The 24,881-nt window shown below is 31.5% G+C and overlaps 2 protein-coding genes across 2 annotated transcripts; one reads left to right on the forward strand and one right to left on the reverse strand.

The window, feature by feature from the left end:
* Nucleotides 1–255: 255 nt before the first annotated feature.
* LOC100787927 (mitochondrial adenine nucleotide transporter ADNT1) lies at nucleotides 256–5,443 on the reverse strand. Its single transcript, XM_003554710.5, has 8 exons — nucleotides 5,033–5,443; nucleotides 4,393–4,441; nucleotides 4,085–4,248; nucleotides 3,833–3,870; nucleotides 3,326–3,438; nucleotides 3,023–3,136; nucleotides 1,496–1,840; nucleotides 256–633 (listed from the first exon to the last, which is right to left on the reverse strand). Exons 1-8 carry the CDS (start codon nucleotides 5,161–5,163, stop codon nucleotides 550–552), a joined length of 1,038 nt encoding a protein of 345 aa, XP_003554758.1. The 5' UTR covers nucleotides 5,164–5,443; the 3' UTR covers nucleotides 256–549.
* An 11,136-nt stretch (nucleotides 5,444–16,579) lies between these two features.
* On the forward strand, nucleotides 16,580–21,114 carry LOC100794598 (jasmonoyl--L-amino acid synthetase JAR4). Its single transcript, XM_006604821.4, has 5 exons — nucleotides 16,580–16,763; nucleotides 17,770–18,086; nucleotides 18,205–18,306; nucleotides 18,638–19,449; nucleotides 20,527–21,114. The coding sequence occupies exons 2-5, from the start codon at nucleotides 17,794–17,796 to the stop codon at nucleotides 21,066–21,068; spliced, it is 1,749 nt and encodes a 582-aa protein (XP_006604884.1). The 5' UTR covers nucleotides 16,580–16,763; nucleotides 17,770–17,793; the 3' UTR covers nucleotides 21,069–21,114.
* Nucleotides 21,115–24,881: the final 3,767 nt, after the last annotated feature.

Genomic DNA, 24,881 nt, shown 5'->3' on the forward strand with positions numbered 1-24,881 from the left:
ATCTAAAAGAAAAGTGAAATAAGAAAAAAAAAACTTATCCTTTATTAATTAGTATTATTAATATCATAGATGACACTAGACCTCCACTTGCAGGAATGTGCTGAGAAATATAATAAGGTAAATATAACACGAGACCTTCAGACTTATCGCTATTTGCTGGGCTATAGAGTGGCTGAATAGAGTAACTTGCACACAATACAAATACGATTTCTAGACGAGGATAGGGAGTGGTACTCAGTAATCAGTCAATGGATATACAACCAATAAAAATGCTTTCTTCACTCTGCAGAAATGCATGCCGATATGTCCTTGCACTGTTTTTCCGCAACATTTATTGCCATAGAAGATGAATAAGAAGCTAAAAGCTAAATCATGTTCACAAGGAAAAACAAATGGGATGCAAGGGAATTAATTTATACACGCTAACTCAAGTGCTTCCTAACTCATTGAAGAGATTAAAAATAAGAAAGTAACCCTAATTTATCATCTCTGCATCCCCTTGCCTACAAGAAAACAACAGGCAATCAAATATCACATGGATGCAAATCTTCAGTCTGATATCCTGATCTCCACTCCTAAAATGTCCTTCACCACCTCATATGTTACAAACGCAATTGCTATGGATGGGACCACCTGCAACAGATCAAGATTCAAGTAATATCAAAACAGCTCTAGTTAAAGGAAGATCAATGCCATTCAAAAATAATTTTGGCTAAATATTAAAAAGAATCATATCACAATTGCTAAAGTAAATGGGAATTGAGATCATTTATAAACACCAACCATCAGTGGAGGCATTAAACAAATGGAACCATGTAACTATAACATTTTCAGTTGATTGCTTTACACGGAGGCTGCTATGCAAAGTGCACTGATTTCATGGTTCCAGACAACATCTAATAAAAATTCCAACATGAAACCAAATTTTTCATGACCACTGCATAAAATTAGGGATTCTTAAACAATGCCATGACTTATGACTCATTAGATTGTTTAAACACCACATAAAATTGAGACAACGCCAGACAAGGGTAATAATAATAAAAGCCTAAGATATAGCATGTGTTTATAGGTGGTTGATCATGCATTTCATTAAGCTGATCTGAAGCTGAGCGGGAGTAGTAAATAATTTACGTTCAAAATATCATATGTTTGACCAAGACCACAGACTTGAGTCTTGCAATACCCCCTTGAAAATCAGACTTTGTTCTAATCAGGTAGAAGCTTTTTAAGTTCACAGCTTTAATCAGAGAAGCAACACCAACAGAGTATGATGGAGGGATCGCACACAGGAATCATCCAGGTGACATAATGCACGAACAAACATTTTTTAGGTGCTTCATAGATATAGTAAATTAATAATATTTTCTTCAAAAGAAGGAAGGAAAACCTTACTTTCTAAATAGATGCACATGTTTACCCAGATATGGTTTACCCACATTTTTTTCATAACAGAACATAATTCATGAATCATGAGTATTAGATGAAAACTGACCTTTACAGAATTTGGCACCAGACCCCTGTATAATGCGCCAAATCCCTCATACCGAACAGTTTTCCTAAAAGCATCAACCATGCCAGTGTATGCAAGAGGTACCTTCCCTCTTCCATCACCAGCTACAACAGAAGCAGCATGGTTCCAACCCACCATCTGCATTCTTCGACGAATGACATCAAGAGGGTAAGCAACAGTTTGTCCAATAGTTCCAGCTGCAGCACCACAAGCCAGGCGAGTTGTCACACTCAACTCGGAATCTTGAACTAGACCTAATGGATTAGATTTAACTAACCAATCTTTCAAAGACTCGTACACAGCAAAGTTGAGGCCCACATAAGGAATCTGAAAAACAGCAAAAAAAATAGAGTAAGAGAATATTTAAGTCAATAAGTCTGATGACAGCACCCAAAAAGAGAACTTCCGTTCAAAATTGAAGTGAACTTTAGTCAGTTAAACATAATTACAAAGCACAAAGAATATTTAAGAAGAGTCACTGTTCATATCTCTATAAACTTTTAGGAGTTGGGAGAGAGGGAAGAGGTAGTAAATTAGTACCGCTGGGACATTAGCCAATAGTTAGTTAGAGGGAGGGAGTTAGTGATATAATTAAACAGGAGTGAGGGAGGGGTATGGTATTCATTTTGTCCGACAATATTTGTAAATTGAGCTTTTGCTCTTTGTGAAAAGAGAGATCCTTTGTGAAGGTGGAGCCCTTAGAGGAGAGATTTCTCTCCTTTGTTCTGTTCATTTTCATTCTACCAATAAAATCTTTATTTTCTTTTGCCCCAATTCTTTTCTTGGTTTGTAACAAAACTTGAGCAGTTTACTGAAGCATAACTGAGATTTTACTGTCTTCTGTTTCTGTACCTAGCTATTTTCCACCTAGAACCTACCATAACCAGGTAAAACCTTGTCAACAGACCCCATTAGTAGCATTAATTATTAGAATTCACTATGAAGTGTGTCAAGAGCATTGAAGAATGGAAAGTCTTTATGTAAAGAAATTGTTCAATGAAGCATTTAACGAGTAGAAGAACAATTATCAGAAAATATAGTTAAATTAAAAATGTCAATAAAACTGCACATGCCAGTTTTAGGTGCAGCCTTACGATCAATCCTACAGCCCCATGTTGATCTTATGTTCTGCACAACTTACTAAATAGATGCTATATTGCTATCTATCTACAGATAATAACCATGAATAACTCACTAAGAATTTAGTCACACATCCTTACCAATATACCCCACATCTATAAGCAGCCCCAGAAAGGAATGCTATTAAATTGTCCCCTAAGGAGGGTAGACATTGTCTAGCACTCGACAAATTTGAAATCTTAGTACTCTATATGTTCTCCCCCTCCCCCAACTGCAGCCTACAGGTCCTACATTGTTACTATCAAATGCAATATGAATTTCCCATAAAGCCAATAGTGAAAGCATAATGTTATAATTTTTTATAACAGTCATTATGATTATGACCATAATCATCAACTTCTAAAAAGAATTTCTAGAAGCGTTACTCACAACTCCAATGACTGAAGGAAGCCACCCCTTATATAAAGCACGTGGACCTTCTTCCCTGAGTACAGTTGACAGAGCATGAAACATTCCTCTGTACTGGTAAGGGGACTTCTCTGTCTGCAAATACAAGGAAAAGCAAACTTACTGTTATATTAAGACAACAAAAAAATTGTGAGACTTGCATATTTTCTTTCCACTTAAATTTGTAGCTATAAGAAGTATCACAATTTATGCATTTGCAGCTACCTTTCTGACCAAAAGAAAGTAAAGCAAGGATGAAGGATATGGGGGTAAAATAAAAAGGACCTGTACAGTTATTCTGCCTCGAACCATGTCCATTGGATAAGTTGCAGACATGGCAATTATTCCCGCACATGCTCCAGCCCCAAGACGGAAAAGAGGAGTCAGCTGAGCATCCTCTGACGAAAAGTACGAGGAAAAAAAAACATTTAGATAAAGGGATTTATCATTGAAAATTTTTATTTAGACCTAATTGTCTCCATTTATTTGGGATTTTTAATATTTTAAGATATATTATTCAAAAACAAAATATTGAACCGCAGAATGAATACTAAATTATATACCTCAACTATGAACACTTTAAAAAGGAGGAGGAAGTGGTTCAGAATTAATACACATGCTATGATTTTATTGGAGAACAGCACCTAAGGAAATGTAAGTTTTGTCCTTTCCAGGAAGTGATTTCCCCCCAAAATTATGCAAAACCCAAAACAAGCTACTGAACCAGCACTCCTCCTCCCTCAACAACCATACACACACACCAGAAGAGAAAAATAATAAACATGGACATACCGTTTCCAGTTTGCTTCTGATACAGATGTAGTATACCTCTGCCAGAAAGAAACATTCAGTAAAAAGAGGAGAAAGAGCTATATATGTAACACATGGATATAAAAATTGAAACTACTTTGCCAAAGGAGTGACCATGCTTAAAGAAAACTGTTTTGAAAAAAAATAAAATAAAAAAGGATGGCAGAATCCATCATTACAAATTTATCATCATAAAAGTGCAGTACATCAGTGTATATCTAAAGGAAAGCTTACTTGGAAGCTTGCTCATAACTGAAGAACTTCACAGCAGAATTTGGGACAATTCGAGCACAATTAGTACCATTCCCTTTGAACAGCCCACGAAAACCTTCAGTTCTCCATATATATTTTAGACCTTGAATTGTTCCATTGTATTTAATGCTGTGGGGATTCTGAACCTGTAAATGGCAGAGGCACATCACATCACACGTAAGATATTGATACATCCAAGCACAAAAGAAGCAACAAAAATGGTAGCTTGTCAGATAAATGATAGCTAAATGTGGATTTAGCTAAATCTTCAACCGTTCCAGTGGACTAACCTGTAGCAAAATCTTCAACCGTTCCAGTGGAGCAACTGCAGTTCGTGATCTGCATATATACAAAAAAAGGTTCAAATCAATTAAAACCTGACATAATGCAAAAAGGGACATTGAAATTATCAGTAAGAAATAGTTTCCAGGAAAATTGGATTAGGTTGGCATGAGCATATAACTGTAGCAATGGAGTCCAAATTAAGCCGATTCTCATATTGGACAGTAACACAATGCTAGTAAGGCAGACATACATAAATTAATAAAACAAAATTGGTGAGTTTTAAAGGCATAAAGGAAGACACTGAATTCATTCCACCAGTGGAAACAGATTTCAATAATTTGGCTCTCAAATGAAGCTTCTTCCAGAACCCCAAAATTGGTGTGGTTTTAACAATTGATCTAATCCAAGTACAGGGAGATTAACAGAAACCTACTTTTGCAACTTCCCAGGTGAACAGTAGCACGTATGTTTAGTAGATCATATTCCATTAAGAGAGATTTGGCGAAACAGAATAACTAGTGCTTCATTGCTCCCAGACAACGAAGCATCAAAATTTAATTATTAACATTAGCATCGAAATTTCCTGAAAAACTAAGATTGAAAAGAAAAGAAAAGAAAAAGAAGCAATTGAGAAGTGGAACGGACACTCCTCCGGCGACTCCACCAGCGACGAGGGACTTGCAGATGGTGGTAAAAGCATAGGAGGGAGCCGTGACACCTTCTCTGGCGAGCTTGGCTTCCTCAGCCAGATTCACGACCTTCGTCTCCGAAGCCATGAAAACCCTAACCTTGTTTTTTTGAGGGAGGAGAAAACGGCAGTGAGAAGTTGAGGTCTCGGGTTGCCGGCGAATTTACGGCGAAGAAATGATCATATTTTAGGATGAGCGAGTGTTAGGCAGAGACTGAGACGGCTGAGAGAGGCCACAAACACAACAACAAACCTCAGCACGGTGACGCCGTTCGTTTCGGTTAGGCCATTCATATATATATATATATATATTCTCTGCGTACGTGGGCACAGTCCATGCCCGCGTAACATCACTCCTAATTAAAATCAAATCTATTTTCTCTCTTTTTGATTGGTACATATGTCACCAAATTTTTTTAGGCAATAGAAGTGCCCTTGGGCTATTATTTAAGGTCTATAAGGCTTTTAAGAATCAAAATCAATTTTTGTTTGAGTTTGAAGTTTTGATTAATTTTTTATTTTTTATTTTTAAAAAGATGTTACAAATTGAATATAAATAAAATGAGTTAATTATTTTTATCATATCTTGTTCTATTATTAAATAATGACAATGACAAGAATAATAAGATAAGAGTGGTGACAATAACGGAATAATGACAATAATGATTATGATAATTTGTTATGAAAGAATGATAATGAATCAGATTTGTTATTAAATAGGTGATTCACTAACTCAGACACTTTACTCAAAAAATGAATTGACTTGGTGAGAAGAAAATTACACTTCCTAGTTATATTAAAATAAAGGATCAATTTTTATTGAAATACTTAAAATTACGTCATTTATAATATTTTTTATCCTCTCTTATAATTTATATAATAAATACTTATTTATTTTAGTTCTTTAATGAAAGTACTAAGAATCTATGAAATTTATTAAATAAAAAAAGATGTCTATAGAAAAGGAGCATTGTTACATTACTGGAAAGCCTAACAGTGTTTATAAATTCAGCAAGAAACATCATACTATTTAATGAAAAAATAATAAGAACCTTGTATTTAGATTGGGTTAGACTTTTACGTGATCATTTGACGGTTTAACTTAATGACGACCAAAGGATATTTCATTGGTCATTGAACTAGACATAATGACAATAGAGGGTACAAGAATAAACGTTGAAAAATTAAATTATTTAGCATACAAAGTAACAATAATAAATAATATGTTAACTGAAAGTTATTAAGTTAATCTATTGATTAAATTTTGTCTTCTAAAGTATGTTTTTATATTATAAACTATAATATATAATTTGGAGAATTAAATTATTATTTTCTTTAGTATTTCCAATAGAAATATTGTCTCTATTTTCTTCTTTTGGACGTGCATTCCACTGTTTTGTTAATTGTTTATTTCTTTCAATTTATTATATTTTATCCTTTTTTGAATTTCAATAGTTTTTAGAAAGAAAAAAACATCAATGGTTAAAAATAGTTTTATGTCAAGTTTTAAAAAGTCCATTGTAAATCTAAAATACAATTTACATTTTTCAAAAAAAAAATTATTATGAATTTTAATTGTAATTTGGAGAAAACTCAAAAGTTCCAATTAGCGCAATGGAAAATTAAAAAACCATAATAGATAATTACAATATTAGAGTAATTAGAATTGTAATTAAGTTTAAAATTTAATTTATATACACTATTAATATAAAACATTTTATGATATATCTAATTACATTTAATTATTTTTATCACATTTTTTTATCAATAATATGATGTGATAATATGATAAATTTTTATTGAATATTCCTGTAAAAATATTATTTTATACCTACAAATCTGTGTAAAACTATTTTATACACCATGCATATATGTTAAAGTTTTTTTTTCATTTACTTACTTATTTTTTTATTGCAACCAATGATTATACTTTAAAAGAAGAATAGAGAGTAAATTACACTTTTCTCGCTAGATACATACAATCATGTGAGTAATAAAGAAGAAACTGTAATATGAATATAAATATAAATATAAAACTTATAAATGAAACAAGGAGCAAATGATAAACATTAACAAGTCAATATCAGAAACCATGCCCGACGTCCCCTTTTTGGGCTTTTAAAAACAAGGCACACACTTGGAATTGCTATATGCCCTTGCAACATTTGCTAGTGGCCCCAACAAAAATAAAATTCCTTGAGAAAAGACTTTGTTACCCCTCAATTCAAACCCATCATCCCCTTCACCTTCTCCACTTCCCCAAACCTTCTTCTCACTCCCACAAGATAATCATGTTTCTATTTTGTGTTTCTTTTAAACTTGGAAAAACTGCATAACAAAAGCATGATTTTGTTGTGATTTTGTTATAGATACATAGTAGAATCACATTTCTGTTATTTTTTCTATTTAAAAAAATTAACACAATGGAAACATAATCTCATTGTGTATTTGTACCAAAATCACAATGAAATTGTGCTCCATTGTGGGAGTTTTATAGGTTTTAAAAAACACATGGTGGAAATGCGATTCTCTTGTGCATATGAAGAAAGATCACAATGGAACTGTATTTTACTGTGTGATTGTTCAAAATCGTTGTTCTCCAGACTTCTCATCGCGCGACACCACCCTTGTCCTCCAGCAAAACCATGGAGCACAACCCACTCGACCAAATTCACGTTTGACCCCCTCATCGCGCCATGTCACTCTTGTCCTTTAGCAAAATTGTCACACACACCCCACCCCACTAGATTCATGTGCGACCCCATCACCGTGTCACACCTTACTTGTCCTCCATCAAAAATTGTCACGCGCATCCCACCTCGGCCAAATTTGCACACGACCCCTCATCGTGCCACCACCCAACCCATCAACACCACACCATCTCCACCCCAAATTTGAACCTAGTGACTTAAACATCGGTTGCATGCAACACCACCATTATCCTAACATTGTCGCACATTGTTCCTGACTACAAATGAGTGAGCATTTTCCCCTTAGCCCATCCACCATGTGCCGCTAAAATACCATCCCTACACTTTCATTCACGTCACGCGTCCTCACTATAATTGTGTCTAGACAACTCAACAAAAATATCAGTTGGACATGCACAACGAAATCATACTTCTATTGCATTATTTTTTTTCACACCACAATATTTCAACGAAAGTATGTATCCGCTATACAATGTACAATGGGATCATACTTCCATGGGGAAAGATATTTTTGAAAAATTTTTAAAAAAAAAGCCACCCAACAATATATGGGTCAATATCAACAATGTAGAGACCAATAGCAATACCCCATACATTTTTGGACTCGGTTACATTGAATCCAGATCCAAGTCCGAGAATTGCGATACATATCTCACTTTGGAAATTCACATCCCCACGAGATTTAAACAAAAATTTATTTCCAAAATACCTTTTTAATAAAAGCACGTTTCCGTTTTATTATATTTTAAGAAAGAACTTTATAATTAATTGTAGATATAAGTTATTTTCTTTCATTAACAGTATATGTTGTATTTTTCTAATTATTCTTCAATTAATTATGATACAAATTATCTTAACGACACACATTATTTTTTTAAGCACCAAAAACATATTTCTTTTAATAGTAGAAATGATTGTGATATAAATTATATTTTAAATTTAAATATGAATTAATTATGATACAAATTAGTATCATAATTAATTTGTTTACGATTAATAAACATGATTAATCTAATAATTAATTTTATTAAAGGTAACTTTTATCCAATTAATTAAGTTTTAATTTAAAAGACAATTTCAATGATACTCACCATTAATAAAAAAATACCGCTACATTATACCTTAATTAATTTAATTTTAATTTTAAAATAGTTTATAGTACAATTAATTTGATTACTTTAAAAAAATGAGACTGACAATATTTTTTAGAATAATTTTTTCAGAATTATCTTTTTAAGTTCTTCAGGCAAAGAATGATTAAAAAATAAATATAAATAAGTTAATCAAAACATGCGCTAAATTGTGATTCAAGAAAGTCGCAATTAAATTTTATACAAGTCAAACATACACTAACTTGATTGAGAACTCTCAAGCAATGAAAAATGTGCTCCGACAGAGTTAGGTTATTTCACAGACGAAAAAACCTATAAAAAAAGACGAACAAGAAAAGTAGGAGTTAGGCTATTTATTTATTGGGTGAGATTTTTCTTTAGCTCCTTTTCATATTTTATTTACTTTAATATAGTCGTCAAACTTGTGTTAGATGTGGCAATTATAAATTTGTATTAGTTCCACTGTCCAAGTTCAATATTGCTTAGAAAACTATAATTTGTATACATATGATGAACGAGTTTATAAAATACATAATACTTTATTTGCTATGTTATTAATAATTCATTTTTATTATTCTTAATATTTTATGTTTAATTAATGGAGCATTTGAAATTTAGAGTTGTTTTAAAATACATAATTATTAGATAATTATCGTTTAATATACAAATCAACTCAAGTGAGATTATTTCAGTTTAATAAGAGATATTAGATTTGATGATAATAAATAATATATATATATATATATATATATATATATATATATATATATATATATATATATATATATATAAAGTATTATAAGTTAGATAAAATCAAAGCAAGAAATTTTTTATAGTTTCAACATCATACTAGCAAGATAAAAAAAATTAAGAGTTTACGGGAAAATTATATTTTTCTTTTCTTTTTATTTTATAATATTAAGTTATTTTTAAAAGAAAGACAATATTATAAGAGATGTATTAACAGTCGATAGTGAAGAATGCAATTTATAATATAAGAACAAATTATCTCTTCCATAGTTTTTACCCTTTCAAATTATTAAATACTTCAAAAAAATATTTAAATTTATCTGAAAATATTTTTTAGGAATCTAAATCATTAAAATAATACTCGTGTACTTCCACTAAAATTACAGCAAAAGAAAACTTTAGTTCTGAGTTTAGATAACCTGTCTATGTTTTAGATTGTTGTGGCCGGGAGATGAATTCAGACAAACTAGATTTTAATTGTAAGATATGACACAAACAAATATTTAACAATTAAATTTTACTTTTACTTAATTAAAGCCAGTTAATTAAAGATGTAGTGCAAATCAGTAAGTAGATTCACTGCCTCTAATTGATTAGACGTCATATTCTTCTCTTCTTTAATTGATGGTAGCTTCACATAATCATTGTAACTCTCTAAATTAAACTAAGGTGGATGGTAGTTGAGCGAAGTTGCATGTGAAGGGAGCTATTCAGTTACATAAGAAGATCTTTTTGAACTCTATAAAAATGAAATTCACTTTTACTTTAACTCTCATCAAAGGAAATTTCAAGTTCGTCAAAAGATTTTCTAATGAAACCGCTTAATTATAGTCAAATGGCAGTGTATTAATTCAAAACCGTAATTAATCTAGTAATCTTTCAGAATTCAGAATATTTTGGTGCGCACTCGACTTTTCGTAAAAAAACATTCGCGCGTAGTTTGAATCTTAAAAAGAAAAAAACTATGCTACTAGGCAAAAAAATATAAACAAAAAAAGAATTTGATTAATCACGGTTTTTAAAGTGTTAAAATTGTTTTCTAATATTTATTAATTTCAGAAACAAATTTAATTAAATATTATAATTTTAAAACTAAATTAGTAATTCACTGATATTTAATTATTTACCACTACAGCTGTATGAAATTCTCATTTCGATTAAAGGGACACTTTGCATTATTCGGAAAATAAAAATGGCTTCAAAATTCAAATAGTCAATACTCAATAGTAATTTAGCGTACAAAAGTAATTAAAGAATTGACTCAGCGCCGTCAAGGTCAATCTTAAATCTTAATAAAGCTGCGGTGGGACCCATGCGGCAATTTGGTTTAAGCCTTGAATTCTGCACTTTCACAATGCTATTCGTACTCTCCATTATCATTTTTTTAATCCTAACATTGTTCTCTATGTGCAAATTACTCTTGCCATGATGACATCTTTCTCATTCATGACGATAATTTTTTGTTTTCCACGACTTCACCTACTTCATGCCACTAAATATTCTCCTCCCACCTTCTTCCTTTGAGCATTTCAATTGAAGGTAATAATGTGATCCAAAATATGATGCTATGTCTTTTGGAGACAATTTTATAATTTTTTTTTTAATTTTCAATTGTTATTTCAAAAACACAATTTTAAAAACTATATAATAACTTATGAAATAATCATTTTAGAATAGTTCCAAAATAAGTTTTATAGAATACATAAAATATTTTTTTATTTTTAATCATAATTTTTTTATTATTATGAAACAGATATTTCATAAGTTATTTTTTATTATTATTTAATATTTATTTTGGAAATAACTTTTTTTTACAGTTATAGAATAATTATTCTAGAATGTGATAACTATTTTTTCACTCTTATGAAACACTCATTTCAGAAGGTATAAGTTATTTTTTTATTATTATACAATATTTATTTTGAATTTTATTTTTTACTGTTATGAAACACCGATTCTAGAAGATGAAAATTAATTTTTTTACTATTATGAAACATTTATTCTGAAAATTATTTTTTACTTTTATGAAACATTTATTTTAGAATTTATTTTTTTTACTATTATAGAACACTTATTCATATAAGGTATAATATGAAAATGAGAATTTGAGATTTAAAAAAATTTGGAAAGTGCATGATTCAATATGGGAGGTGTAGGATTTAAATCCCCTTTTTTTAAGGAGTTCTATTTTTACTTTGTCACTAAGAAAATTACTGTGTTACTTTGTCACAATCTTTTCTTCTTTTAAAAAATGATAAATAGCAAAAACAAAAGGTAGGTTTAAAATGATAAAAAATATATGTATTAAAATCTTATTCTGGTGGGAGCTATCTTTCTTCCTCGAAAAAATGAAATAAAATATTATTATTTATTATTTTCTCAAGCATAAACTATACTTAAAATTATTTTTTCAAAGTTTATAACATACATGAAAACATTATATTCTCGAAAATAAAATTTTAAACTTTAAACAAATTCACTTTATAATTGTAAATAAAAAAAACGTTAGAAATAGATATAGAATATATATATATATATATATATATATATATATATATATATATATATATATATTCACTCTATATCTATTGTAATATTATAAATATTATTATACTTTCCATATTAACATTAAAAATTATTAAATCTAACGCTTCCAATCCTACTATTCTATTTAATATATATAAAAGAATGAGAATTGATTTATTTAACATACAAAAGATCACATAAGTTCATATAATATGTATAATTTTATTTTCAATTATTTACAGCAAATAATATTTAATTCATTCCAATTAACTGTATAAAATAAAAAAGCAATAATTAACCAAACAAATGTTTAGATTAAATTGTTAACATGCCGGCTTTTAATAGCTATAAAGTTGTACTGATATGCATTTAATAGTAATATGCATTTTAATTTTATTAGTTTAAAATATATTTTATAAAATATTTCTTTATAAATAATAATCTTAAAATATAAATTTTATATTTATGTTAGGTTTTAATTTTTTTTAAAGTAAGTGCTTTTTATTTAGTGAAATATTATTTTAAAAAAATCTTATGAGTATGAAAAGTCATACATTTAATGAAAATGTAATAAATATATAATATTTAGTTAATATACTGTTTAATTATAATTGTTTAAGACGATGTGAAGTCAATTTTATTTTGTGTGTTTGCGGGTCCATACATACATGACTTTCAATGTTAAAGCAAAACGAATGCCTAATCCACTATATCTCTCTGAATAAATTGAAGTTTAGTTTATGATTTGTTGCGTAAAAAGTTCTAAGGTTTAGGCTTTCCATTGGACACATGCAGCGATTTTGGTCGGCACACTGAGAATCAAGAGTCATGAGTGAGCTGTGAGCAAGCAAGAACCATTGGAAATGCTTTTTCTATCTTTCTTTCCGGACTGACAAGAGTGATCACACGGTCCTAAAAAGTTCGAAATGTTTTACATGCGAGGAAATATATAAAGTACCTTTTTATTCAGTCCCTTACCAATTCATAGTTTAAGAAAAATTTATAAGAAGATGAAGCATTAATCCATGCACCAAAGAGAAGCACTGCGCATATTTTGGGATTGGATTTGGATATAAACATGTGAGATCTGCTTTGGGTTCGGCTGCTTCATGCTGGCTTTTCGTCCACTAGCTAGCACTTCACGGCTTCGTGGATGCCCTTTTTAGTTTTTATGGACGGAAATCCCCTCTCCTTGTTTCTTTCTATTCTTGTTCTCCTAATAAACATAAATAACACTTAAGCAATAAAAAATATTGTCTTAGAAGGAAAAAAAATATATATTAGTTAGCCTCATCCAAGAACATAACTGTCAACCACGATCTTGAACTTTGCAAATAACATATAAATAATTTTTTTTTTATAAAAAAATCTGACAATTAAAATGGAAGAGAGGAAATTCTAAACTAGATATAACAAATGTGGAGTAAATACTCGCCGTGTCCAATGCCACCTCAACATGATAATTACGAGTTACAATTAATATATATAGATTACTCCATCTTTGCTCGAAGCTCAATTTGTCTTGTTTTGAGTTAAGAACTTTTGAAAGACCTCACTAGCTATTTTAATACATAACTATATCATCTCATGCATTCTCCTATATCCATGTAGGCTTCATCCCCATTCTCCTATTGTCATGATGACAGTGATCCCATGAAACATCCTACGCACAAGTTAAGAAATACTCAACACATAAGTGTAATTACTTAGCTGTCAAATAACCATAATTAGATACATATAACTTACCTCGATCGAATTTACTTGACTAATCCTTCCCAACCTCTTCAGAGGTCTCACTTCTACAATGGTAAAAACCTCAAAAAATGTCATGGTGGTACTTTCAAGTTTCAATCGCACCAACAGTCGAAGTCCGAAGTCCACATGCAAAAAATCTAGAGTCATTTTCCCCATCAAATTAAATTTAAAAATAAAATTGAGTGCTTAGTATATACATAAAGAAATAATGTAACTTAGTAGCAATCAATAGGATGTTTAATGGCTTTCCAGTCAATGTCCTTTTAGATATGCCTCTGATCCTGATAAGTAGGGTTCTGTTTTTCTGCCTGCCCTCTTACTTCATTTCATAGTGCACGCCTCCTTCTATTAACAAAGGTATTATTGCTCAACATCTTGGTGACGTGACGTAAAGATGAACCCACCTCAAACTGTTGAGAGGGCAAAAAGGAGTAAGGATCATCGTGAAACTATTTTATGTTCAATTGTAGTAATGGTTGTGATGGCCATTGATGGTTGTTAGGATAAGCAAAGAAAGTGGTGACTAATAGGAAAGTGGTGGTGTAGACTGTATTGATAGTGGATGTACAATGGACAAGTTTTTAATGGGAATGTGATAGTGTAAATATGTCTCTTATGTCGTAGCTAGTTGGTTAGTGCAACAAGATCACCAGAACATTAAAGCCTTCCTGATCGGCCCCTAGTCACAAGCATCTTTCTTCTATCTTGACAACCTCGTCTTAACATATATATTGCGAAATATAACATAAACACGTATATAACCTAAGGTAATCATACATGCATATAGTAAATAGTTAATTATAAATTTAAAATTTTCAATATCATTGTATTCTAAACTCACAACCAAAGATAATCCTTGTCAAAGTCCTTTTCCTCTTCATTATATTTTGTTGAAACAAATAATCTTCTGCTTTATTATCATTTGTCACTATTAAGATCAATCATACTTTCAAACTCATCTACTGTTTCTTCAAGTAAGCCATTCACTAGTTCAATTTTGGTGATTGGTAGAATGATTGAAATCTCATTAATTAGCCTCATAAGGTGTTTCCTCCTCTTAGTCCTCTATATTGTTGACTTAGACATAATTCTTTGGCTTTATGGTGATTGCCATAATCGAACCACACACATGTCTTTGCACATTTATAAAATAGAAAATGTATAATAGACACTTTATATGATGTACTACACTTAGAGAGAGAGAATATATATATATATATATATATATATATATATATATATATATAAAAGTATAATAAAATTTATGATAAAAATAAGAAAATAGATAAAAAAAAATAAAAAATATTAATGAGATACTTAAAATAAAAAATAATTTATATATCATCACTCTTCTAAATAAGGATCCTAATATATTTATATTTTTTTCGTGTAAGGGATATATCTATCTTTAGTGATCTTAATATGAACAATAGTATACAATGAATGAACTATAGTAACTTTGTTCTTTGAGGAATTAAACCATTCAGAGTAAAACACAACTATCTTATTACACAAATCATGGTATAACAATTCAAATATGTTGGATGATGTTATAAAAATAATTTACTCAATCAATAAATCGAAACACATTTTTCAAGAAATATAAATCAATATTAAGAAAATAGTCCATCAAAAGAAGAGGGTAAAAAAGCAATTCAGTCATGAATGAAGGAATTAAACAAAAAAGGAGGCGATCCTGCAAGAAATGAGGAGCACCAATGAGGATCTTTCTGGTGTGGGGCCCCGTGAGATGTGACATTTATGGTGCCGGCGATCAATCAAACTCAAGCGGGAGACTCACAAGAAAGCCGGGCTATCATCGACATAGGATCAAACCGCGTATCAACAGTCTCTGCTCTGCTCTCTTTAAATTCTGCCACTTATTTATTATAAAAAATACACTTTTTAAAAAACCTATTAAAAAATCGGATATATATATATATATATATATATATATATATATATATATATATATATATATATATATATATTAAAACTTAAAAAACATAAATTAATTTTTTAAAAAGAAATAAAATTATAAATTTTATTTTATTTTTATTTAACTTATCTTGATTCTTATTTTTTTTATTTTAATATTTAAGATTAACGTTAGATTATCGAATAAAATTTATAATATTTTACTTAGTTTATTTATTTTGTTTATAATATTTTATTAAATGATTAAAGTATTTCAATTATAATTTTTATTTTGGTTTTTGTAGTGAGTGGATTTTAATCTCATATTAAAATGTTTTAATTAATTTTAAGTTATTTTTTTTACGCATAAATTAAAATAAAAAATATATCTTTATATTAAATTTTAAAAAATATCATACAAATTTTTAAAATTTTAATATAATCATTAGATTTCCTTATATAATATTTATTATAAAATAAATTTATACGTTAAGTAAAACTTTTAAATAGATAAGATTAAACCTAAAAAAAATCTATAACAAATAAATGGGTCAGATGAAACTTTATATTTCTAATTCAGGTGAAATTTCACCCTTTTCCGACTAGTTTCACTTGAACTGCATTGCATTATCCCATTAATCGGGGGTAAAATCGTCAATTCAAAAGCCCATTTATTTTTGGACTATGGAGTAATAACGACGCCTATATATTAATTATATCCCCAATAAGAATCTTCATTGTTTCTGCACCAAAGTGCCAAGTCACACGCACAAACATTTTCTTTTCTAATTTTTACCTACTTCCGACTTTGGTTCTCTCTCACTCTCCAACTTGCATTCAAGTAACAACAACAAACTGAACCTCCCTTCAGATCGAACACAACTCACTCCTCAAACAAGACCAAGATTCTCCCCCAGGTATTCAATTTTGGTTTCACAAAAACAAAAACATTCTTTTTTAATCTTAATAACTCTCTGATTGCTTCTGGGTTTTATTCTTGAGCCATTTAGTTGTCGTACACCCAGATGAATTCTGATGATTTATCTTCGATTTTTTTATTTATATTTCTGTTGTTCAATAATTTCGTTGACTTTTTCTTTCTTCCTCTTCTTTTCATAAACGGTGATGTTTTTGCTTTAATTTCTGGTTCTTAGTTGTCATCGCGTTCCAGCTTTTTTTCTGTTTCTAATCTAATTCCGCTGGTTTTTATTCCAAAACCTCAGCTTTATTGGGACCACTTTCTGTTCTCGTTCTACTCTTTTTTCCCCTCGTGGTCGTGGATTACTTTTTGGATCCTTTGACTTCATTTCTTGTGCATTTGGTGTTTTTTTAATTTTAAAGCTTCGTTAGTAGTATATAGTAACTTTTGTTTTTAACCTTTGTATTGTGGATATAATGTAACTTTTTTTTTATTTAAACTTTTGTTGTCGAAATTTCTCTCTGTTTGCTCGATATGAATTTGTTTAGATTTGGTTTTTGAAGATTTCTCATGTTGGAGACTGTTTCTGTCCAAAAGCTAAGTTGACCTTAATCACTGACGCAACAGTTAGGACTTAGAATTTTCATTGTTATTACTCTAGTCTTCCCACCTTTTTTTCCTCAATTTCTAATTTGGTTATTTTACTTAACTTTTCTCTAACGACTGTCTCCATAATTTTGAAGTTTTCCCTTTGTTTTGATGTTTCTGAAGATTCAATGTACGCCTTAAAAAAATTACACGCGCATAATAAATAAAAAAACACAGTATAGATTTTTGTTTGGCTTTATCCGACTTTTTCTACTAATGAATAATCTTGTTTGTCCTTTTCTGCGTTACCACTCTGTCTGAATTGAGTATTCCCCCATGTCCCTTTCAAAATTAGGAACATTTTTACGGTTATTTTTAGTAATAATAACCGTATGTTTGTGATGTTCTTATAACAGTGGTGCAGTTGAAGGGCCGTGAGGATGTTAGAGAAAGTGGGGGAGTTTAACATGGATAAAGTTATACAAGAGTTTGAATTATTGACACGGGATGCAGAAAGGGTTCAGAGGGAAACACTGAAGAGGATTTTGGAGGATAACGCATCAGCAGAGTACTTGCAGAGTTTGGGTCTCAATGGAAGAACTGACCCTGAGAGTTTCAAGGCCTGTGTTCCACTGGTCACCCACAAAGAATTGGAACCTTATATCTACAGAATTATTGATGGTGATGCTTCTCCTATTCTCACTGGAAAACCCATCACAACCATGTCATTAAGGTGCAGTTTATTTTATTTTATTTTTCTCTTTCTTGTTTTTTTTATTCTTTTTTCATCTTACTAGTTGATTTTGAACAATTGTGCTTGAGTGGGAAGTTTTTGAATGATATTCTTGCAGTTCTGGCACTACCCAGGGGAAGCCAAAATATGTACCTTGGAATGATGAATTGTATGAAACCACAATGCAGATATACCTGACCTCTTTTGTCTTTAGAAACAGGTATTCCCCTTCACTTCTTCTTACCCTTTTTTAGTTTATTTTTATGCACCATTTAGATTTTTACATTGTCAACCGATAAAAAATTATCTCCGGTTATAAAAGTCACCCAAAACTTTAGTCTTTAGCCGGGCCAAATAGCATGGTGCGATTCATATAGCCGATCTCATCTACTAGGATAAGAATTTGTTGTTGTTGTATTATAGAAGTCAACAAAATTCATATACCAATCTGTAATTGGATGAAAGTGTGAACAATCTTGATTAAATTGTATTTTTTGTTCAAAACACAATTGTTATATATTCTGACTTCTGACATAATTCCGTTCCTGCAGGGAGTTTCCTATAAAAAATGGGAAGGCTTTAAGCTTTATATACGGTAGCAAACAGTTGAAAACAAAGGGGGGTCTGGCGGCTAGAACTGCCACAAGCAACGTGTTCTGTAGTGCTGGTTACAAGTGTGCAATGAGGGCACTCCAATCCCAATGCTGCAGCCCGGATGAAGTGATATTTGGTCCTGATTTTTTCCAATCACTGTACTGCCATCTGTTGTGTGGTCTGATTTTCCGGGAGGAAGTTCAGTTTGTGTCTTCCACATTTGCACATAGCATTGTCCATGCTTTTAGAACCTTTGAACAAGTGTGGGAAGAGCTGTGTAACGATATCAGAGAAGGGGTTCTCACCAGAAATGTCACCATTCCTTCCATTCGAATGGCCATGTCTAAACTGCTCAAACCAAACCCTGAATTAGCCAACACGATCCACCAAAAATGCAGGGGATTGAGCAACTGGTACGGGTTAATACCAGAGCTTTTTCCTAATGCAAAGTATATTTATGGCATCATGACTGGGTCGATGGAGCCTTATTTGAAAAAAATGAGGCATTATGCTGGGGAGCTGCCTTTGTTGACTGCTGACTACGGATCTTCTGAGGGATGGATAGCAGCTAATGTGAACCCACAACTTCCTCCTGAGTATGCCACTTATGCTGTGCTTCCTCACATTGGTTACTTTGAATTCATTCCTCTCTCAGAGTTTGAGAACACCAAGGGTGAACCTGATTTCCTCTGTGTTGATCCTAAGCCCATGGGCCTGACTGAAGTCAAGGTTGGTGAAGAGTATGAAATTGTTATGACGAATCCAGCAGGTACTGAATTCTTGTCTGGTTAATTTTATTATAGTTTATGCTCTGTTTTTCCTTTGCATTGATGAATCAGGACAGAGCAGTAAGGAAGGACCACAGCTACTTCCTTCTTTTAACTTGCAAAATATGATTCTGCATACTGTTTAAAGTAACACATTAATTATGTGACCTTCTCGGTCTAAGGAAGTAACAACTCATAAAGGTTTCTTACATACCTCACGTGTTTTTATTCATGGGTGAGATAATAAGTAGCAATTGACATATCAAACCAACAATTTTTTTGTAGATCGATACTGTGTGGGGTATGTAAAATTTTGTATTACTATGATACTTGCACATGTGCTTTTATATTAGTTCACTGGCTCAATGGTACATATGGAGGGTTTGGTCCTTTCTCATATGCATTCCCCCCCCCCCCCCCCAATATCTTTTTATTATTTTTATGGGATGAGGACGAAACAAATGAAGTCGGTGCTTTGGTGATGTGACTTTCATGGGACCCACTTGGAGAAATTTCTTCCCAATGATTTGTAAAGTTACATCATATCCCTAATAGGAATAAAATATATAACATGCAGCAATTACATAATCCTGCAAGTTGCAAGTTAGACTTAGTCTTTTAGGTTTTTCAACTATATATTCTTGGATTTACAAGTGTTCATCTCATGGAATTAGATTGGATCTCGATCTTATCTGTATTGTCCTCATTAATTTTGGATTCTAGACTCGTCTTATTTTTATAAACGCAATTATGAATATAGATAAGATTGATTCTTTTCAACTTTGATTGCATTCCTTGACTTCTTTATTGAGTTGAGTATCATCCCTCAAAAGTAAATATTTTATTTTATACGGAAATCTTGTTCATATAACCTACGCATATGTCACATTCATGATTTCGTGAACCTTTTCCCGTGTCTATTTATATCATAAGTTTATATATATAGTACAATTCGAATTAATAAATGTGAACAAATTTAGCAGATTTGCATAAACACACAGTTTTAGTAAATAACCCTTTTTTTTAAAGGCAAAAGTAAACATTGATCTAATCCTTTTAACTTGTGGGCTATATTACAGGTTTATACCGGTATAGATTAGGGGATGTGGTGAAGGTTATGGGATTCCACAATTCAACTCCAGAACTCAAGTTTATTCGAAGGAGCAGTCTTCTGCTCAACATTAACATCGACAAGAACACTGAGAAGGATTTACAATTAGCCGTGGAAGCTGCAGGGAAGTTGCTAGCAGAGGAGAAACTGGAAGTAGTTGACTTCAGTAGCCAGGTTGATTTATCCAAAGAACCAGGGCACTATGTCATCTTCTGGGAAATCAGCGGAGAAGCGAGCCAAGAACTACTCCTCGAATGCTGTAACTGTTTGGACAAGTCTTTCGTTGATGCAGGCTACACCAGTTCGCGCAAAGTGAACTGCATTGGTGCCCTCGAACTACGACTTGTTCGGAGAGGAACATTCCAGAAGATTCTTGATCATTACCTAGGACTAGGAACCGCTGTTAGTCAATACAAGACACCAAGATGTGTTGGTCCTACAAACACCAGAGTTTTGCAAATCTTGAGTGAAAATGTTGTGAACAACTATCTCAGTACCGCTTTCAATTGAATAAAATTTAGGAACAACAATCTATTATAAAGTTCACTTAGTTTTACCACTTTGTGCAACTTTCTAGCTAGCATTCTTCTCTTTATTTAGGCCATTCTCAACCCTTTCTTCGAGTCATTGTCCAAGTATGTTTGGCTTTGCATGGTTTATTTATCACGCAGCAGATTCCTCTCTCATCATATATTACGCTCTCTGCAACACCTATGTCATGTCGTTAGTACCAAGTATTGAAAGCTGAAGGCCATGGTTGTCGGGCGTGAGGGTGAAATATCATGCGAATCCTTTGGACTCAAGTGTGCAGAACAATACCAAATAAACAGAAAAATAGCTTAAGATCATCTTTAATGAAGCTTGTTTATAGAGTTCTTAAATTTAAGTATAATTTTTTCCTGTTAGAGCAATTGAAGCCGTTGGTTGTATAAATAATCTGTTCTTTAATAATTGTACGACTTATTTTAAGTTCTTAGGGTCTGTTTGATTCAAAAAAAAGTTTGGTACTAGATAGGACCATTTTAGTTATTTAATGGTTGATTTTAAAATATATCATGGGACAACACAACTTAAATGTACTATGATTATTTATCACTTGGCTAGTCATGGGACAACCTACTGTTCCCGGTAAAAACTACTTAAAAGACCAAAACACTCATTTTTATTCTCTTTTCTCTCTCTCCCACCCCATTATCTCACTTCTATACCCTATTTTTCTATATAATCGTCTCTTTCTCCATCAAATCTTTACTTTCAGTTCTCATTTTTTTTTTCTTCCGAGATCTCATTTTTTATCTATAGTCTCTTTTTTAACTTGATGTTTACCACATCCAGTGAGTATAATATAATAAATATATTTTTTATGTTCACCTAATATAATAATATTATATGTTAATATTACATATAGTATATATTATTATATGTTTATATATATATATATATATAAATTTTATAATATAATAACTATATTTTATAATAATAAAAATAATATGAATCACATTAAGATAATTAATAATAAAAAATATATTTTGGTGATTTTTACATTCTTTTACTTGTACCTTTCATTGTTCACCAAATAATACATATGACAAAAAAGTTATCTAGTAATTCAAGAGTTTATATTGTGTTTCTTCTTGTATCGTAACTCAGTGTGTCAAAAGAATCCTTAATGATCATATCATTGAAGACAAAACTTATTTAAAATTTTGAATCTCATATGGTATCATATAACTAATCAAAAATAAATTAAATAACTCATTCATTGAACCTCTCCTCCCTCCTATCTAGAAATTATTAGATAATCCTAAATTACTATCTGATTATGATCTTGATTAATTTTTATGTGACACATTTAAATTTTTGAATTTACTATAAAATATTTAAAAATATATGATTAAGTTTCATGCACATACTAGTTGGGACCATGTGCAAGGTCTAGGACCACTTCATAGTTAGACATAGTAATTCTCCTTGAGGGTGCTAGTCTTTGGGCTCATAAGACAAGTTATGTACCAATCAAGTGCCCCCTCCCTGAGTAACACTTAGCGATTCTCCATCAAAAGGGTAGCTGTCAACAATACAATATGATAGTGGTAGTAGCAGTGTCTCCGCTTAGTTATATGGTGGAGGTGGAGTCCTTATCAGCAAAGGTGACGAATTTATAATGGTAAAAGAAATGAAGATAGTGTTAGTGGAGGTGACCCATATTGATATTGGGTATACTATACTGGACAAGCCCAAAATTTTTCTTTCACCCCTACTTTTCGTCATTTAGACAAACACGCTAATTAATAAATAAATAGATAAACATGCAAATTTTGCAATGCGCCTAAACAGAGTCACCGCGAATAGAGTTCAGAGATAATTCTGCTCTGAAGTCTGAACCAATTAAACGAGCTTAGTTTTTTATATAAAATTATGTTTAATTCTAATTAAATTAAATTAGCTCAGACAAATATAAGTTTGTTCGGGTTAGATCGCATAAAATATTTAAATTTTTAAAATCATTCATTTAAAAATTAAGGATAAGGTAATATCTAGTCTAAATGACTAAATTAATAGGACTAAGTCAAATAAAATATCTTTCATTTTTTTATGATAAACACTAAATTAATTTAAAGGAATTTTAGATATTAACTTTTTAAAATATTAACAAAATATACCACATTGAATGCAGAGATTTTTTTTTTATGAAATAAAAAGAAATTCAACATTACGGATAAAGAATCCTTCTTTAGATGCTAAGTGCATTTTGGGCTGATGCAATTATAAAGGAATATCAAAATTTGTTACATGCATGTGTGGATCTGCTTAGCTTTTCTTCCAAAATGACCGTACTGCTAACTTCTAATTTTTCACATCATTTTATCTCATTGACCGGAACCAAACAGTCAAACACGCGCTACAACAATTTGATTGTTATGGTATTGTGTGCCCAAATATATATGATGAGAATCTCGCGTATATTTAAATTTTCCAAAAAAAGCACGATATTGTTGCCAGAGGAAGCTTTGATACCATAATATATAAAAGTGGAGATTTGAAACAAGACAACCACCATGGCCTTCAGAGACCAGCGTTTCTGACACCAACTGAAAACCTAGCTAGCACATATATATGAGATGAGAACATCATCTAAGGAAAAAGCAGAAGCAGTTCTCAAATGGGATTGTGGAAGCCCGTTATATGATTCATATGAATTGGTCTCCCTTGCTTATACAATCGACAGGCACATGATGGCGTGGCCCCATCTCGGTGGACCAAACCCCATCATCGCCCATCCAAAGGAAGAGAGTTCAACCCAAAGAGTCCCCAAAATTTCTTCCATGGTATCCAATTTGAGTGAGTTCTTTGTGAAGATCATGCGGAAGAGGAAGATGACCCCACAGAACAAGCACAATAAGAAAATAAAAGCTGGGTGTTTTGGATTGTTTTGCGGATGAAATAGATATTCGATCACATTCTCCCATGATTAAGACAAACTGATGAGAATGGAGAATGTGCGTCACCCTTTATCCTTAATGTGTTGCTTTAAAGTTACAAGCTAAGCATTGCATCATGGGACCTTGATCCTGTTTTTAAAATGTTCGATTATATGATACTCTAAATATTCTGCTCAATATATTTGAGCCCATTTTGGTTGTGTTTTGTACCTTTTTTTTAATAATTCTGATCCATATTTATCAAAATTCAAATATTATGTTTTTCATATATAATAAGATTATTAGCTGGTGAGAATACTCTAAGTGGCAATGAATTGGTTAGTCCAGTCAAAAAAAGTAATTGAATTTTATCATGTTCCATTTAAGGTGAGGTATATATTTCCAGTGTCCACCCACGTTGAACCCAATTCCTCGGGTCTCCCAGGAATGAATGTCACAACAGTCTGAGTTATAAATTGGTTCACTTTGTGTCATTGTCAAAGCACACTCTATTAAGTGTTGTGATGTGCATAGGGGCAAACAAACAAGTTAGCATAATTTTTTTTTTATGGGATTGAAACAAGTTGTTAGTGAATTTGGCATGCATGTGGAAATGGAAGCCACCATTTGAATAGTGGGCACGTATGAGTGCATCTTGTCCTCACCTCAGTGGAGGAGGTCAACTGGTCAAGAAAGCATTCCAATGGTGTCGCCATACACGCTCATGCCACTGAGCATTTAAAAACCTTAGCCCCACTCGCAGAACTTATTAGAGACTGAGTTCTGATTAACATACACGGCAAAATGGAATGTATTGAGGTGAAAAAAAGAGCCTGATAAAATGAAGGAAAAAAAATGGAACGGAATGAAAATATTAAAAAAATATTTGTCTATAATTATT

This window comes from Glycine max, chromosome 19, assembly GCF_000004515.6.
Source record: "Glycine max cultivar Williams 82 chromosome 19, Glycine_max_v4.0, whole genome shotgun sequence".
NCBI classification, from domain to species: Eukaryota; Viridiplantae; Streptophyta; class Magnoliopsida; order Fabales; family Fabaceae; genus Glycine; species Glycine max.

What these genes read in the sequence shown, in the direction of transcription:
- LOC100787927 (XM_003554710.5), bottom strand. Translation starts at nt 5,163, where the DNA reads ATGGCTTCGGAGACGAAGGTCGTGAATCTGGCTGAGGAAGCCAAGCTC. An exon ending in GGTGGAGTCGCCGGAGGAGT is followed by an intron (nt 4,442 to 5,032) that starts GTCCGTTCCACT and finishes GTATATATGCAG; the next exon opens with ATCACGAACTGCAGTTGCTC. An exon ending in AGTTATGAGCAAGCTTCCAA is followed by an intron (nt 3,871 to 4,084) that starts GTAAGCTTTCCT and finishes TCTTTCTGGCAG; the next exon opens with AGGTATACTACATCTGTATC.
- LOC100794598 (XM_006604821.4), top strand. Translation starts at nt 17,794, where the DNA reads ATGTTAGAGAAAGTGGGGGAGTTTAACATGGATAAAGTTATACAAGAG. An exon ending in ATCACAACCATGTCATTAAG is followed by an intron (nt 18,087 to 18,204) that starts GTGCAGTTTATT and finishes ATATTCTTGCAG; the next exon opens with TTCTGGCACTACCCAGGGGA. An exon ending in TGTTATGACGAATCCAGCAG is followed by an intron (nt 19,450 to 20,526) that starts GTACTGAATTCT and finishes GCTATATTACAG; the next exon opens with GTTTATACCGGTATAGATTA.